Here is a 17,205-nt window from a genome sequence, read left to right as displayed (position 1 = left end):
TGCGCCACTGCCTGGTCAGGCGCTTAAGAGCTTTTGACCCTACATTTAGCCACACCTGACTTATTAGTATCCAGTTATGAAAACCAATCATTTCCTTTTTGGCTATTGTATTTAGCTTGTCACTTGCAACCATAATAGGTGGAATTGGCAGAGACCACATGGAGTATGGATCAGGATTCCTCTTTCTAGTTGGAAAATTGGTAGTAAATTGGCTGGTTAACATGCCTGCTGGGTTTTTTTGTTGTTTGTTTGTTTTTTTGTATTTTTCTGAAGCTGCAAATGGGGAGAGACAGTCAGACACCCGGATCCACCCGGCACGCCCACCAGGGGCATGCTCTGCCGTGACCAGAGCCACTCTAGTGCCTGGGGCAGAGGCCAAGGAGCCATCCCCAGCGCCCGGGCCATCTTTGCTCCAATGGAGCCTTGACTGTGGGAGGGGAAGAGAGAGAGAGGAAGGAGGGGAGGGAGTGGAGAAGCAAATGGGCGCTTTTCCTGTGTGCCCTGGCTGGGAATCGAACCCGGGTCCCCCGCACGCCAGGCCGATGCTCTACTGCTGAGTCAACCGGCCAGGGCCCATGCCTGCCGTTTTTTGGGACCCTCAACCTTATGACCATTGAGGTTGTGGTTTTAGGGATCTTGGTAAAGCAAAAAGTGAGGGGGGTGGAATGTGCTATTTGTTGTAACCTTTAGGAAGGTCCTATCAGAAAGACAAGCTCTAATCCAAGTTGGAACATCTGAGAAACAGGAGAATGTCTGGTGAAGAGGCCCCTTAATGCTGGCTAATCAGCTGTGATGCCCGGAAGCCTGAGGATAATGTCCCATGCTGATTGCGAAAGCCCAAGGATAAAATTACTACCAACAGGAGCAGGTACACAGCAGGTGGGACTGTGGAAGAGCCAGATTCTCCCAAGACCACCCAAATTCCTCCAGCTGCCTGCCTGGCCACTACTGCCTCTGTGGACAAAACATAGTGGCTGTCGGGGATACCAGATTGGCACCCCAGATGATAAGTCCTGACTCCAGAAAATTCCACTCACTTAGACCAAGATGCATGAGAGCAACTTAGCCCATTGATCTGCCCCACTACTGGAGCTAGTTATAGCATCGTGTTAGACCCATGATTTTGCCATTTATTGGGAGGTGGAGTGGTTAAGTGTAGAAGCCTTGGAATTTGGCTATATGGATTTAAATCTGAGCTCTCCTGTTTTTGGGGCTTGGGGTTTTAGGCCCAGTTCTGCCATAAACTTTTGAGTTGCCTTGGGAGATCTATAAGCTGTCTAGCTCCTTCACCCAGACCCCAGCTAAATTTAGGATTTCTTCTCCACTCTGATCCTCTTCCAAACTTCCCCATCTCAGCATATGGCCCACCATGGGCTCAAACCAAGTTCATCCTTCACATCTAGTCTATCTGGAGTCCATTCCCCACCCATCCCAGTCACCACTCCAGTCTGGGCCACAAAATTTGTCATCTGCACTTTGCTACAGTGCTGTCAAAATGTTTTTATAAAATGCAGATCAGGGTAATTCTCCTGCTTCCCTTGCTTAAGTGGTTTCAACAGACTCTCCTTCCTCTTGGAATAGTTGGGAAAGGCTGACATGGCTTTTGAGCTACACGTGGTTTGGCCCTGGTCTCAGTTCAGGCCATCTGCTCCTCATCCTGCCTGTGCTTCAGCCACACCAGCCTTGTGTTTCCAGTTCATTCTAGTCCCAGGATTTCCTCTGCCTGGAATGCTCTTCCCCCCAGAATATTTTAGCATGGTTGCTCATCCTTCAGGTCTAAGCTTAAATATCAGTCCCTCAGGGATGCATTTTCTATCTTTCATATCAGGTCAGTTCCTTGTGACCACCTTCATAGCATGTCACTGTCACTGGTGACACAGGCCTCTTGGTTCTCAAGGATTCTCATTCCATTTAATGCTGCCCCTTGTGTGTGCATGTGGGGGGTGGGTGTCTGAATACAGAGTTTTTGCTTCCTGTGGACCATTTGTTTCCAAAGGGTAGTGTTTTTCTGTGCCTACAACAGAGCCAGGCTATGTGTCTGATTGGTCCCAGTGAGTCTGGGATGGCCTTGAAGAACTTCCCCTTTCACACTAATCATTATAACCAGAAATGAACTCAGATGCCAGGGGCCAGGAACCCAAGAAGCTAACAGTCAGAGGCTCTGGTCTGGCCTTAGCCCTGAGGCACTGAGCCACCGAAGGCTCACTTCGGGATGAGTAGTCAAGCCCCCAGGTGGCAGATCGGGTTCAGGCTCCCTGGAAGGTGAGGCTCTGTGACTCTTCCAGCCCTGACTTTGGCTGGCCACTTCCTCATGGGCTGGAATCACATCTTCGGCTAAGTGGGCCACAGCTCTGGGGAAGACTACCAGGAGTGGGAAGAGGCTGGTCTCACTTGCTGCAGGAGCTGCTGAGTTTCTAACTCCAGAATTTAAAATGGGCTGTATTACTTCAGTCCAAACTGAACTTACTACGGGCCTGGAATTGGGATTCCCTGATCCTTTGCAGACAGGCAGGTGGACCTGCAAACAGGCCCTTCCTTAGCTGGGCCTTAACTTTCACTAGGAGGAAACATTGTGTCCTGGAGGTCTCAGAAGAAAACTGAAACCACTTCTGCTGTTGCTCAAGCCAGAAACCCATGAAGGCACTCTTATTTCATCCTGATGCCTACCCCCTGCCCCCGCCCCCCCACCCCCAGTTTTAAAGCATCGGCAAAATCTGCTAATTCTTTCTCTAAAATGTATCCTGAATACATTTGCACCTCCTCTTTGCCGCCACCACTGTGGTCCAGGCCACCACCATTGTTCCTGGGGTCTGCACTAGCATTCTAACCAGGTTCTCTCCTCTCACACGCTTCCATTTCCCCCAGAGCAGCAGAATGTAGGAAACTGGATCATGCACAACTGGTTAAGATCCTTCAGTTGCCTCTGTATCAGATGCAAAATACAATCCAAGCATCCAAAAAGGTGCTGGATCTCCCTAACTTCTGGTCTTTCAAACCCCTGTACCCTGCTTCTAGCAGTGCCACCAAGCTCCTCTCACTGCAGGACCTTTGGTGTCACCCTCACGGCTTCTGGTGTGCTTCCCTCTGCTCCCTTGTCTCTCAACCCCAGGGAGCACCCCACCTCCAATCTGTTATTGTCTCAGACTCTTTATTTCCTTCAAAGCACTTACTAGAAGTTGTAACTGCTTTATTTGTCTGTTTTCTTGTTGTCTGTCTGTTTCTCCCATTCTCTTTGTATACCTTTGATGCAGAGACAAGCTGAGACCTATCTGGCCAAATCCTCAGTACCCAGCACCGTGCTGGGGCAAAGAGCACACGCTGTCAAAAAATATCTCTTTAATGAAAAACTTTTTCGATGGTGGCATCTCCAACGAACAGGAACTCTCTCTTTGCTTCTGAATTTTGATCCCCAGGCAATGCTTCTGCTCATTCAGTGATTCTTTTCTGGGATTATGGCTCAGAGTACAGCGGAAGATCTCAGGCGGCCTGGCCACCCTTGTCCTGTCGACATTGCCTTCCAGGGGAATCACAGCTCATCTCAACTCTAAACCCAGGGATGTCAACCTAGGCCTCAGTCTCGGTGCCTAGCATCACTGCCAGAGGCCTCGGGCTTTCCAGAGCTTCTGAGGACCCATGACCCAAATGCTTTCCTCTTCCCCTAATGCTTAGATCTAAGCCCCTCTCCCAGGCCCCACAAACCTGTGCCCATGGTTCCTGGGAGCTTTCAAGCTGAAGCCACACTGGAGGAAGGAGCTAGAGTGACAGAGGTGGCCTCAGGGCTGACCCAGTGGAGGGAGAAGCCCGTGAAGATGTGGCTGCAAGTGGTAAGATGTGGCATGCTGGCAGAAACTACCTGGACCTGCTGGGCACCTGCCAGTGTGTGAGCAGGAAGAGGGCACGAGGGCAGAGTTCTAAAAGCAGCATTTACTTTGGTTTTCACTTCTCCAAGGCCCCAGGACTTTTTCAAGTTCTAGTTCTTGGGTCTTGCACACACACTCTCCATCACTCCTTCAGCCACCGCAATAGCTGAGGTGTGTAGTAGGTGATGATGATGTCGGCACCTTTGTGGGAGAGAAACAGGGAGCAGGGGAGGGGTGAGGCATCAGCTCTGGGCACACCCGGGAGGTGAGGGCCAGCAGGGGAGAAGGGTATTGTGAAGAGGCACTGTCAGTGGGCGACACACCATAAGACTGAGCCCAGCTCTGGTCAATTCTAGCTCTATACATTGTGTGACTATGGACAAGTCATTTTTCTCTGTCTGGGCCTCAATTTGCCTATGTATAAACTGCACAGTGGGGAAATAGAGAAGCTGTAAGTTCCCTTCCCATGCTGTGCCATTGCAACAAAACCAGCTCCCATTTATGGAGTGATAAGCATATGCCAATTATATATATCATCTCATTTAATCCACATGACAACCATGCACCAGGTATCTTATTACTATTACAGACAGGGCACTGAGGTTTGGAGAACTGGCCAGGCCAAGGTCTCACAACCGAAAAATAATAGAGGGCTCTGCTTTTTTCACTGTTCCATGTTCTGTTCTACCGCTTCGTGCCTCTTCCCCAGCCTGTGTCTGCTTAGATCTCTGGGAGTTCCAGGCCTGAGACTCCAGGTTGTTTCATGTCTTCATATACCGCTCTGGGCAAAGCGCCTCTCAGTCTGTGTGGCCCAGGTCGGAAACCCCATCTCCACATGCTCACCTGCTCTGCGGAAGGCAGTCATGACCTCCAATACAGCGGCCTTGAGGTTAAACGCCCCGGCCTGGGCTCCGTGCCAAAGCATAGCAAACTCTCCAGAAACATGGTACACGGCCAGAGGGAGCTCAGGGTGCTGTGGGGAAGCAGCAGGACAGAGTGGAGGGTGGGTGTGCCCTGGGAGTGTCCCGCATTCCCTGCCCAACCTTTGACCATCTCCAGCTCCATGCCCCGATTCATGGCTGCTGGCAGCTTGGCCTCTCTTAAACTGTTAAAGCAGAGCTGTTCAAAGGCTTCTGCCCGCTGGTGGCTCCTGGTAAGGGCAGGGGTGGGGGGAGAACCCCTGTTCACAGGCAGATTGCTTCCAACTCTGAGATTCCGCAGTCCCTTAATCTAAGGTCCCAGAGCCTGCGGTCATCTCCCCGAGCGCCCCGTCTCTGCTCTGTGCTCACCTTGTCCTTCACCTCCCGCACAATGTCCAGGTAGGGCAGTCCCGGCTTCACCATGAGCATGTCGGCTCCTTCCCGTACATCCCGGTCCTAAGGGACGAGGTATGGTATGGCCAGAGCCCGGGAGGAGAGGGGAGAGGCGGACAGGCTGGCTTAAGCTCTGGCCACTCACCACTGCTCGGAGGGCCAGGCCTCGTGCTCCGGGCGGCAGCTGGTAGCAGCGGCGGTCTCCAAAAGCTGGGCTTGACTGAGCTGCGTCCCTGGGAAGCAGAGGCATCAGGGTGGGCTCAGCTTTGGGCTAACGGGTCAGGGATTTAGAAGCAGCCCTCCCTCCCCCCCCCCACTCACCGGAAAGGTCCATAGAAACAGGAAGCAAATTTGGCACTATAGCTCATCACTGATACCTGTGGAGAGACAAGGGTGGCGTAGAGGCTCAGTCAGCCTTTCCAGATGTCCCAGGGTAATGCGGCACCAAAGAACCCAGGCTGGGGTGCAGAGTCCGTGTTCTAGTCCCATTGGGGCTCTGGGCCTTGATTTCCCACCTCAGGTGCAGAGGTTGAGACAGATCCCAAAGGCCTTGTCCAGTGCTGCCTTCAGTTCTGTGCTTCTTGGCAGATGTGGGGGTAGGGCTGACCCAGGCTCGGGCTCTCTCCTCACCTCCCCAAACCCCTCCCCGCACTCCCAGCCCCTACCCTGTTGCCAAGTCCATGTGCCATCAGAGCATCCTTGATGGCTTCTACGCGTCCATCCATCATGTCCGATGGGGCTACCACATGACAGCCTGAGGGACAGAGGGTGGCCTCAGACCTCCAGAACCCTCCTGTCTACCCTGCCACCTCCCTGGCCCAGCCGTCCTCATCCCTGCTGGTGGCTCGCTCACCTGCCTTGGCATAGGCCAGAGCCACCTCTGCCAGACGCTGGCGACTCTCCTCGGCGTGGAAAGCCCCATTCTCGTTTAGGAGCCCTACAGGGCAGACAGCCGGGTTTTAGGAAGCGCCTTAGGCCCTGGCCTATCCCACTGTGGGGACCACTGGGCAGTGGGATGCAGGCGGCAGTAGGACTGGTGGAGGAAGGAGCTCACCACAGTGACCGTGGGAGGTGTAGGGACACAGGCACACGTCGCAGGCCACTAGGAGGCTGGGGAAGGTCTTGCGCAGCAGGTGGATGGCCTCAACAGCCGGGGAGTCCTCAGAGTCGGCTGCAGAGCCCCGCTCATCCTAGCGGCAGGGGAAGGACAGAGGAGTGTATCTGTCACGTGATGCCTTTGGGAGGCACAGCGGTTCTCACGGAGTGCAGCCCCGGCCCTCTCCTTTCATCCCTGTCACAGCCCCTGGACAAGGAGGCACAGGGAGCACTGACCCCATTTTGCAGAGGGAACTTGACTTGCCCAGTCAGAGTGTCACAGCCCAACTTAGCTTCCTGACCCTACATGGGTGCTGTCTTAATACCAGGGGCCGTGTCCATTCCCCTGTGGCCCCGGGCCAGCACAAGGCCAGAACGAGGGTGTGCTCAGCGTGGACCCTCAGCCCCCCCCCACCCTGCTTTCCCTCCCCTCTAACTCCTCCTCTGACTCCTCACCTTTTGAACTCTGCTGGGGACACCAAAGACCAGGACGCAGCGCAGGCCCTCCTCCACCAGGGGCTTCAGCATCTCTTCCAGGCGGTTCACGCCGTACCTAAATCGAGGTGGGGTGGAGGGGCTGAAGCGAGGCAGGTCCCGGGCAAGGGTCCTCCCAGCCTGCCTCCCCGTGCCTCTGTGAAGAGCCAAGCTGCACACAGTACCAGGATGGCTCAAGCCCCGTAGTATAAGGATGGGCAGGAACATACCCACCAAATAGATGGGAAAGCTGAGGCCCCAAGTGGCAGAGCTATGGGACTCAGCTGTGAAGGGTCCCTCCAAGGTTCTTTTATTGAACTCCCAGTTGAAGTCAAGCTCCCCTCTCCAAGACTGTTATGATGTCCCTGGTGATGGGTAGCCCAATACTTTATGAGGCTGCCCCTTCTGTTGTGGAACAACTCTGACCCTGAAAAGACCCTTCTCTCTACTGAGCTGAAGTCAGACTCTCCAGATCATCTACCTCCTGGGTCTGCTTCTGCGTCCTGGCTCTCCCTCCATCACCGCCCTGCCCTCCCCACCATGCCTCCTACCTGGCCACTCCCGGAAGGCTGGCAATAGGCTGCACATCATCAGGAACATCCCTGCAAGAGTGGGGGTGGGCTATGGATTGGTAGCTGTGGGAAGGGCCAGTGGTGGGGACGTGACTTGGAGGGGGGATGGTTGGGGAGCTGGGGAGGAACATGGAAATGGAGACGGTGGGAGGAGGACAGGGTCCAGTGTCTGGTTCCCCTGCCTGGCCAAGCCCAGAGCCTGAAATAATAGGAACAACAAGAATAACAGTGACAACAAGAGCAACTGTACTAAAAGACGAGTAATCATACGAAACAGTCAAGTGGTCAAGGGCTTGGACTCTGAAGACAGAAAGTTCTTACTTGCTAATCACAGTCACCTACAGCCTGGATGACCTTGGCCAAGTTATACTATCTCTTTTAGCCTCAGGCCCTTCATGTGTATCCTGGGTGGATTCATTCATTCATACACAAATATATATATATATATATATATATAGAGAGAGAGAGAGAGAGAGAGAGAGACAGACTCTCGCATGCACTCCACCAGGATCCACCTGACAAGCCCACTAGGGGGCGATGCTCTGCTCACTCTGGGGCTGCTGCTCCGTTGCTCTGAACGAAGCTATTTCAACGCCTGAGGTGAGACCATAAAGCCACCCTCAGTGCCCAGGGCCAAACTGCTTGAACCATTAGCCACAGCTCCGAGAGGGGAAGAGAGTGAGACAGGGTGGTGGAGAAGCAGATGGGTACTTCTCCTGTGTGCCCTGACCAGGAATCAAACCTGGGACTTCCACACGCCGGGCTGACGCTCTACCACTGCTTCAACCAGCCAGGGCCTATACAACAAATATTTATTGAGGACTTATTATGTGCCAGGTACTGTTCTAGGCTCTGGCAGTATAAAATCCCTGCCCTCATGGAGATGACAATCTTGGAGATAAAATCCATACCTTCCTCATATGGATGCTGTCAGGACTGAAAGATAACAGATGTAGATGCTTAGCATCGTACTTGGTACTCAGTAAAGACTCAATAAGTCAGCTGTTGCTATAATAATCATCATGACTGCCACCTCTGACAGGTACTCTTTACAATCTATAGAATACTTTCTCAGCTGTCTTATTGAAAAAGCTCAGGATGGCAACAGGGTTATTCTTATTTTCCGAATGGGAAGCTCATGTGCCTTTCAAGGTTTGTTCTATTTCTAAGACAACTGTCCTTAACCCAGTAGGTCACTTTCAATACCTTGAACTCCAAGCTGAAAGCTCACTTTACCACCGGCAACAGATGCCTGCTTGGGTCACACGCACACCCACCCACGCATACCCTGCAGATCAGAGACCCGGCTCATTCTGGGGACTCACGTGACAAAGACGGGGTAGATGAGGTTGGAGGCGTTGAGGGTGGTGGCGGCTGCCTGCCAGGTCCGAAGCAGTGGGTGGAAATAGCCGCTGTGCAGAACAGACTGGGGCTGCATGGTGAGCAGTGAGGGCACAGGGTAGCCAGCTGCTTGGAACTCAAGGCTCCTGGCGTCTCTGCTGGGTGTTCAGCTCTGTGGGGGCGATGGGAGGAACATGAGACATGGTTCTTGTCCCCAGGAGGTGGTCACATACCCCCAGGCTCTTCTGGCTTCCTGCCTCTCCTGCTATCTATCCCATTATTCCTGTGAGTGTGGGTCACCAATCCCTGCTGGGATTGTTGCATTACAATTTGAACCTAATCATAACATTTGGGATTGTATTTATATAGTCTTTTTCTTTTTTTTTTTTTTTTTTTTTTTTTTTACAGAGACAGAGAGTGAGTCAGAGAGAGGGATAGACAGGGACAGACAGGCAGGAACGGAGAGAGATGAGAAGCATCAATCATTAGTTTTTCATTGCGCGTTGCAACACCTTAGTTGTTCATTGATTGCTTTCTCATATGTGCCTTGACCGTGGGCCTTCAGCAGACTGAGTAACCCCTTGCTGGAGCCAGCAACCTTGGGTTCAAGCTGGTGGGCTTTTGCTCAAACCAGATGAGCCGGCGCTCAAGCTGGCGACCTCGGGGTCTCGAACCTGGGTCCTCTGCATCCCAGTCCGATGCTCTATCCACTGCGCCACCACCTGGTCAGGCAGTCTTTTTCTTTTTAAGTAACATTTTTCTAGTAATTCATTTTTTTAAAAAGATTTTATTTATTGATTTAAGAGAGAGGAGAGAAAGGAGAGGGGAGGAGCCAGAAGCATCAACTCGTTGTTTCCGTATGTGCCCTGACCAGGCAAGCCCAGGGTTTTGAACCAGTGACCTCAGCATTCCAGGTTGACGCTTTATCTACTGTGCCACCACAGGTCAGGCTCTAGTAATTCATTTTTTATTTTAATTAATTATTATTATTTTTTTTAGTGAGACAGAGAGAAGAACTGATAGGGACAGACTGACAGGAAGGGAGAGAGATAAGAAGCATCAATTCTTTGTTCCGGCCACTTTAGTTGTTGATTGCTTTCTCATGTGTGGCTTGACCAGGGGGCTCCAGTGACCCCTTGCTCAAGACAGCAACACTGGGCTTAAGCCAGCAACCTTGGGCTTCAAGCCAGAGACCTTTGGGCTCAAGCCAGTGACCATAGGGACATGTCTATGATCCCAACCCTGTGCTCAAGCTGGTGAACTCATGCTCAAGCCTGTGACCTCGGGGTTTCAAAACGGGTCCTCTGAGTCCCAGGCCAACACTCTATCCATTGCGCCACTGCCTGGTCAGGCTCTAGTAATTCACTTTTACTTTATCTTATCAAAGAATCCATCTGGGCTGAACTAGGGCAGAGAGAGACAGAGAGGAAGGAGAGGGGGAGGGGTGGAGAAGCAGATGGGTGCTTCTCCTGTGTGCCCTGGCCAGGAATCGAACCCGGGACTTCTGCACGCCAGGCCGACGCTCTACCACTGAGCCAACCGGCCAGGGCCGATCATCTGCTTCTTCATCCCCTCTGCCCCCCACCCCCATCTCTTCTCTCCCTCTATCTCTCTCTTCTCCTCCTGCAGTCATGGCTCAGTTGGAACAAGTTGGCCCCAGGCACTGAGGATGGCTCCACGGCTTCACCTCAGGGACTAAGGTAGCTCAGTTGCCGAGTAACGGAACAAAGGCCCCACATGGGCAGAGCACTGCCCCATAGGAGGCTTGCTGGGTAGATCGGTTGGGGTACATATGGGAGTCTGCCTCTCTGCCTCCTTGCTTCTCACTTAAGAAAAATTAAAAAAAGCACAGTTCACAGTTCACATCTTGGTACATGGACTTCTTGTCAGGCAGGACACTCACTAAGAGGATTAAATAGCCCTGCGCCCAGCAGACTCACACACACACCCCCTGCAGAGTGGCCACTGATGCCATCTTTTCCAGCCCTAGAGCCTCCTCCTGCTCCCCAAGCACATCTGGCCAGCTTCGGGCTCTGCTCACCCTGTTTCCTTTATCTAGAAGGCTTGTGCTCTCTTTACAACTTCCCAGGCCCAGTCCTACCTGGTTCTCCACAAGGCACTCCCTCCTGCCCTCTCCCGCTCAAGCTTCTCTCCTTGCCCACATCACACTCTCTTATGTAACAGGTCTTTGTGGACCTATCTTATCTTGTCTTATCTTGTCCCAGTAGACAGAGCTTCTGCAGGGCAGGGTCCACTGGGAGTTTTGCTTCCCTCACACACTCTGCCACATAGTAAATAGTTATGTGAAATACCCGGCAATGTGTCCTAAGTGCCAAATTAGGGATGTAAGCTGTAAGACAGAGGAGGCTGGGACATTATCATTTGCTTCTGGAGTACCTACCATGTGCCAGGCCATGCTGGGCACTTGCACACAGGTTTCTCATCGAGTTGATGTTATAGTCCTGAGAGGCAGGGCTGACTGAGTGCATCTTGGAGACACGGAGCCTACCTCAAAAGAATGAGGAGTTTCAATGTGAGTTTGGAGGTCAGAAGAAGCTTGTTGAGAGAAGATGACTTGAACTTACTTTTGCAGGATGAGTAGGTTCTGCTAGTCAGAGGGAAAGGAGAGAACATTCTCTCAGGAAGGGAAGAAAGGAGTAAAGGTAGGGAAGGAGGGATAGAGATGGACTGTTCTCAGGGTTTGAGGAGGCAATCAAGCTGTGTGTATATGGAGGGGCGGGATGAGAGGAGGCCAGATTAAGGACTGGGCAGGTTTCTGACCAGGGGGTATGGGAGTGGCCTGGTCAGAGTCCGGCTTTAGGAAGAACATTCTTACAGCCGATGCACAGCAGACTGGAAGCAGAGGAGCACAGAGGCCATGCGGTCTGAGGGGCAGAGAAGGAAGGGCCATCATAGGTGGCCAAGAGGAAGTCTCTTGAGGTGGATGTTCTGTGCTTGTCTGACCTGGAAGGCAATGGAGACACGGACAAGGCAGGAAGAGGGCAGTGAGGAGCAGAGTTTGGAGAGGAGGAGGAGAGGTTGGTTTTAGATACTTCCTTTTGGAGGTGTGTATAGATGTTGATGTGAACAAAACTGACTCCATCTTTGTATCCCTACTTTTGTTTGCCATGCTGAGAATTCAGACCTAACTGGTCTCAGCCATCAGCAGCAAATCCTCACAGTTAGTGACTAGCTGTGTCCTATAAGCTTACACAATGTAACCATAAAGATTCCTGTCAGCCTGACCAGGCGGTGGCGCAGTGGATAGAGCGTTGGACTGGGATGCGGAAGACCCAGGTTCGAGACCCCGAGGTCACCAGCTTGAGTGTGAGCTCATCTGGTTTGAGCAAAAGCTCACCAGCTTGGACCCAAGGTTGCCCAAGCAAGGGGTTAATTGGTCTGCTGTAGCCCCATGGTCAAGGCACATATGAGAAAGCAATCAATGAACAACTAAGATGTCGCAGCAAAAAACTAATGATTAGTGCTTCTCATCTCTCTCCATTCCTGTCTGTCTGTCCCTATCTATCCCTCTCTCTGACTCTGTAAAAAAAAAAAAAAAGATTCCTGTCAGTAAATGGTAAATGGACAGAATGGCATAGCAACCGAGATAAGTATCAAACTAGGTGTTGGCATTCATTCTAAGCAATTATCCATCATAAGACCACCAGGAGGTATGACTCCTGGCTCACTGTATTCTTTGTCTCTTTGTCTTATCAATTATTAGAATAGTTTAGCTATACTATAAAATGTTTCTTGTAGCAACTGTCTAGCAGCTTTGAGACTAATTAACCAGACTGCTGGGTCATTTCTTCTGTTCTGACTCAATCTTCCTGAAAGTAAATTAACCTGTAATACCTTGTTATATTCAATAAACTTGCCTGCTTCATTTTCTAGTCTTCAGACACCTTTAAAGATCGGTGGTCAATGTACTCCCACTGTACTTTCAGACAAGATGCGTGCAGTAACACTCAGTAGCCAAGTAGAGGGGAAAGAAGAGCCAAGAACCACCCACCTCTCCTTGTGTGGGCAGGACCTTACGGCCCAGAGAGAGGCAGGGGCTTATCAGTTACACACTCCCTGAGCCTGGGGAGTTCTTTAGTACACTGATGATGCCTTTCCCCCACAGTCTCCTGGGCCCCATTTTATCCAATTCTCCTCCCTGTCAGGGTTGGGGTTATCAGGAGCCACACAGGGACCCATGCTACTACCCCACCACTGAGCCAGCCACATCACCTGACACAGGAGCAAGCCAGGCCTCCCCAAAGAAGTCCCAACCCCCCAACTATTGAACAATTATCCAATAGTTACAAAGTCCTGAGTGCCCATTTTGGGCAAGATTTCACTCAGGTCTGCCAGGGATTAGCCTAGCTCAGAGAGCTTAAGTACCTTGCCCAAGACTACATAGCTTGTTAGTAACAAGTCAAAATTTTTTTTTTTTTAAATGATGGTAGTCTTTTTTTTTTTTTTTTTTAGATTTTATTTATTCATTTTAGAGAGGAGAGAGAGAGAGAGAAAGGAGGGAGGAGCAGGAAGCATCAACTCCCATATGTGCCTTGACCAGGGAAACCAGGGTTTTGAACTGGCGACCTCAGAATTCCAGGTCGACGCTTTATCCACTGCGCCACCACAGGTCAGGCACAAGTCAGAATTTGAATTTGTTCTAGACAATGAGTGAAGGGTTTTATCCACGCACCTCTCTGCCTCTATCTTTGTTTTGGTGGCTGGAGAGATGGAGGAAACAAGAGAAAAACATACTGAGTGTATGTTATGTGCTGGGCACTGGACTATGTGCTTTATATACACTGTATACATGATCTTATTTGATTGTAGAGAATTGTTCTTTTAACAATAAGGACGTGGAGGCTCAGAACTTAGACGGGCTCAGTGTTACCCTGGAATCCAGTCAGATTGTGAGGCTGAGTGTACACACAACTCCGATCCACTTTTCAGCCTCTGTAGTAGCCTCAGGGTTTCTGGAATCCAAAGCTGCATTCCACTGGCTTCAACCCTTGCTTCTACTTTAGAAACTGAGGGAGCAAATGCTTTCTGCTTATCGAAAACAACGGGGCAGCACCACGCAGCGGCTTTTCAGCCCAAGTTTCACCCCAAGGGGACTAGGGCTTGGGCGTGGGGGACAAAGGAGGAGGCTGAGAGTGGTGAGGGGGAGGCCTCACTAGGACAGTTGTACTTCAGTGTTTTTTAAAATTTTAGTTTTAGGGTTCAGAAAGATTTGATATAAGAAATGGGTGTCAATAATAAAAGAAAAATTTAGGTGAAAATCATCAATCCTTTTTCTCTCTTACATTCTGATGTGAAAAATGGGGTACAGAGAGGGAACAGGACTTGTGTGACATGGCACAGTGAGTCAGGTACAGAGCTGGGCTTGACCATGGGATCTCCTGGCTTCTAGTCCAGCGCTGTTACCTACGCAGCACATGGTCACTCTGTCACAACACGTGCTGAATCAGTACCCGTGGAGTAGAAAAACAGCCCTGAGCAACAGAGTTGAGTCTGTTTGCAAAGCCAAAGCCTGAGGGAGGTCTGACTTTGCAATAAGTCCCTCAAAAATTGGTAGATTTTTATATACTTGGGAAGGCACTTCTCCCAAGTCAAAGGAGCCTGTACACCACAGCTTAAGTCCTGCGACAGATCACTGAACTCAAGAGCAAGTGCCCATGGGACCCAGCACCTATGCTCAGCCACGTTAGAACATGTTAGCTTAGCTGGAAGGCAGTATAGGGCGGTGCACAGAAAATCCCATTTCAAGGTGAAAGAGCCCCAGCTCTGGTCTGCGCTCTATATGAAAGGTTGCTGGCCTTTCAGAGCCTTCATTTTGTAATCTATAAAATGGGAGTTAAACTATCAAACTGGCAAAGCTGCAGAGATTAGAGATAGTGAAGAGATGTGCCTAGCTGCACAGTAAACATGCAGCTACTTTTATATCAGTTGGAGAAATGAGCTGGAACTAGGTCTTCTGGCTTCTTATCACAGCTGTGCTTCTGCACCACACCCAGAAGGCAGGACTTTCACTCAAACAAACCTGTATGGGCTACAGGGTCTTCCAAGACACCCCGGGTGGGGGCTGGTCCACTGCCTTCCAGCAACGTGTGGGGGTGGAGAAATAATCACCACACAGATGGTACAAATAGAGGGTGGAGACCAGGTGCTGTAGGAAGGACCTGTTTTCCCTGCGAGTCAAGGATGGCTTCAGTGCTGGCCCGATAGCTTAGCAGTGCTGGTCAACCTGGTCCCTACTGCCCAATAGGGGGCGCTCCCGCTTTCATGGTGGGCGGTAGCAGAGCAACCCAAGTATAAATACAAAGATAGATTTAACTATAAAGTTAAAAGTAAGTTGTTTTATAAAGATTTATTCTGCCAAACTTAGTGAAAATTCGAAATAAAGTACTTGGTAAGTAATTATTATTATATGCTTTAACTTGCTGTAACTCTGCTTTATAAATTTTATAAAGTAAAGTTACTTCCCAACTTTATAAGTCACCATTACTGTGGAACCGGTGGGTGGTTAGAAAATTTTACTAATAATAGAGTTACAAAAGTGGGCGGTAGGTATAAAAAGGTTGACTACCCCTGGCTTAGCATTGTCCGGAAACACAGGGATTCGATCCCTAGGCAGGGCACAAACAAGCTGATTGATTTTCCTGTCTCTCTCGAAAATCAATATAATAAACATTAAAAAAAAGGGTGAGGGCGATGGCTTCATGGAAGATGGGACATTATGGGATAAGGAGCTTTTCAGAGTGTTTGTGAAGGAATCCTCTTCCTCAAAGGGCAACCTTCCCATTCTGAGAGTAAGCTAAGTTGGGCCCTGAGAGCTGCCACCAGGAGGGGCTGAGAAAGAGTTGCAGGGTCTGAACCTTCCATGTTGTGCTCAGCCAAGATTTCCAGAGGCTATCACCTTGGCACAGAGGGTTGCAAGCTTATGCCAGCTCTGGGCAGGCTCTGCCACTAGCTAGGGAGGAGGTAGTCAGGAGGGCCAGCTGGGTAGAAGGTGGCCAAGGCTGAAAAATCCAAAACCGTGAGAGGCCCAGGACAGCAGCTCTTAGGCAGTTTTGAAAAGGGACAAACTTGTTTATTAAACTCCCATTTCCTGAATATCTACTTTGGGCCAGTCCCAGAGCTACATACAGGAATTGAAGAGAAGGAGACCTGAGCCTTGACCTAGAGCTTTGAAGAGCCCAGTTTCCTCTGGGCTTAGCTATTTGGAGCTATAATGGGAATCTGCCAGGTCCACAAACTCCCTAAAAACATCTTGAGTAAGAGGGTCCTTAAAGCTTAATTAAAACATCAAAAATGATGGTGAAACTGGACTCAAAGGACAGACACAGGCCCAGGATCATGCAGGGGGTCAGTGGCAGATCTAGGGCTAGAATTCAGGTTTCCGACAGCGCAGTTCTTAATGCCCACTATTACCCCTTGATACTTTAAGTATAGATTTCAAAGCCCACAGCGGAGTTGGGCTGTAGAGAGCTCTGGGTTAAGGGGGTGGGGGCGAGAAGCAGACTGGTGATTCAGGACCTGGCTGCAGTTGGCAGCATGCCCATAAATGTTTGGATTTTGGACACATGGGTTCAAATCCTATTGTCATTTTCCATCTGTTTCCTTATCTGGTAAATGAGGACTTGAACCGCCCTCAATGGGCCGTTGTAAAGACTGAATGGGCCAATGCATGTATCTTACGTCCAAGCCACAAACGGCTGTTATTATTTCCATCTCCATCCCACATCGGCGACGGTACCTAGCGTTCTGCACTTACACAGAGTCTGCTCCAGCGGTGTCCACGGGAGAAAACCCCAAACAGGCCCTCAAAGGCTACCGCCTCGGCTGCAGCATGGCAGTTTACCTCAAAGAGCCCAAATACCAGCCCTACAGGACGGATCCCCAGCTGCACGGCCAGCGCTTCAGACGCACAGCACAATCTGGGTCTGGGGAGGCGGGACTCTAAGTGCCAGTCCCTGTCTCCAAATCCACCAACTCCCGGAGTCCGGCACCCACTTACCTACCTTCCAAAGCTGCGAATCTACGCTCCCGCCAACACTATCAAGCACTCGAGTTTCTTCTGGTCCACTTGGGGGCGGGGCTGCTTCCCGGAAGCTGCACCCCTCCTCCCACTCCACCCCCACTAGCGTACAAACCACACCCCCTCCAGGGGGCCACTTTGCAGGAGTGCTTCAGCCCTGCCTCGCACATGCACTGAAGCTCGTGGTCTGACCAATCAGGTGTGCTGAAAGGCTGGCGAGCCCGCCCCTCTTCGCGCTGCGCCTGCGTGTGGGTGAGGAAAGGCTGGAGGGAGTCTTACTGGAGCACAAGGAAAGTGCAGAGGTCCCTCCAAGTAGACCTGCCTCAGCGGTGGTTCCGCCCCGAGGGTCTGTTTACAAACCTCCTCTTCCTAATTTAGAGCTTACTTGGCTCTGGTTAGTTACTTGCTGAAAGAATAGTTGGATGTCAAGGACGTTGAAACAACACCGTTGAAACAACACCATAATGCCTAACACAATTGCTAAGTTCATATTTGCGGACTGAGCATTCCAA

At 50.8% G+C, this 17,205-nt stretch overlaps 1 protein-coding gene across 3 annotated transcripts; it reads right to left on the bottom strand.

Moving 5' to 3' along the window:
• Positions 1-3,319: 3,319 nt before the first annotated feature.
• On the bottom strand, positions 3,320-16,794 carry ALAD (aminolevulinate dehydratase). Of its 3 annotated transcripts, none has more exons than XM_066256453.1 (12): positions 16,677-16,794; positions 8,640-8,827; positions 7,294-7,344; positions 6,725-6,821; positions 6,228-6,363; positions 6,027-6,110; positions 5,839-5,927; positions 5,495-5,550; positions 5,319-5,406; positions 5,150-5,236; positions 4,704-4,833; positions 3,320-4,061 (listed from the first exon to the last, which is right to left on the bottom strand). In XM_066256453.1, the coding sequence occupies exons 2-12, from the start codon at positions 8,750-8,752 to the stop codon at positions 4,003-4,005; spliced, it is 990 nt and encodes a 329-aa protein (XP_066112550.1). In that variant the 5' UTR covers positions 8,753-8,827; positions 16,677-16,794; the 3' UTR covers positions 3,320-4,002. The 3 variants fall into 3 exon arrangements, with proteins under 3 accessions (XP_066112550.1, XP_066112551.1, XP_066112553.1); XM_066256454.1 differs by having other exon boundaries at positions 16,673-16,776; XM_066256456.1 differs by lacking the exon at positions 16,677-16,794 and adding an exon at positions 11,057-11,166.
• Between the last annotated feature and the right edge of the window lie 411 nt (positions 16,795-17,205).

This window comes from Saccopteryx bilineata, chromosome 2 (genome assembly GCF_036850765.1).
Source record: "Saccopteryx bilineata isolate mSacBil1 chromosome 2, mSacBil1_pri_phased_curated, whole genome shotgun sequence".
Lineage (NCBI taxonomy): Eukaryota > Metazoa > Chordata > Mammalia > Chiroptera > Emballonuridae > Saccopteryx > Saccopteryx bilineata.
This window is presented reverse-complemented; position numbering and strand designations above follow the sequence as displayed.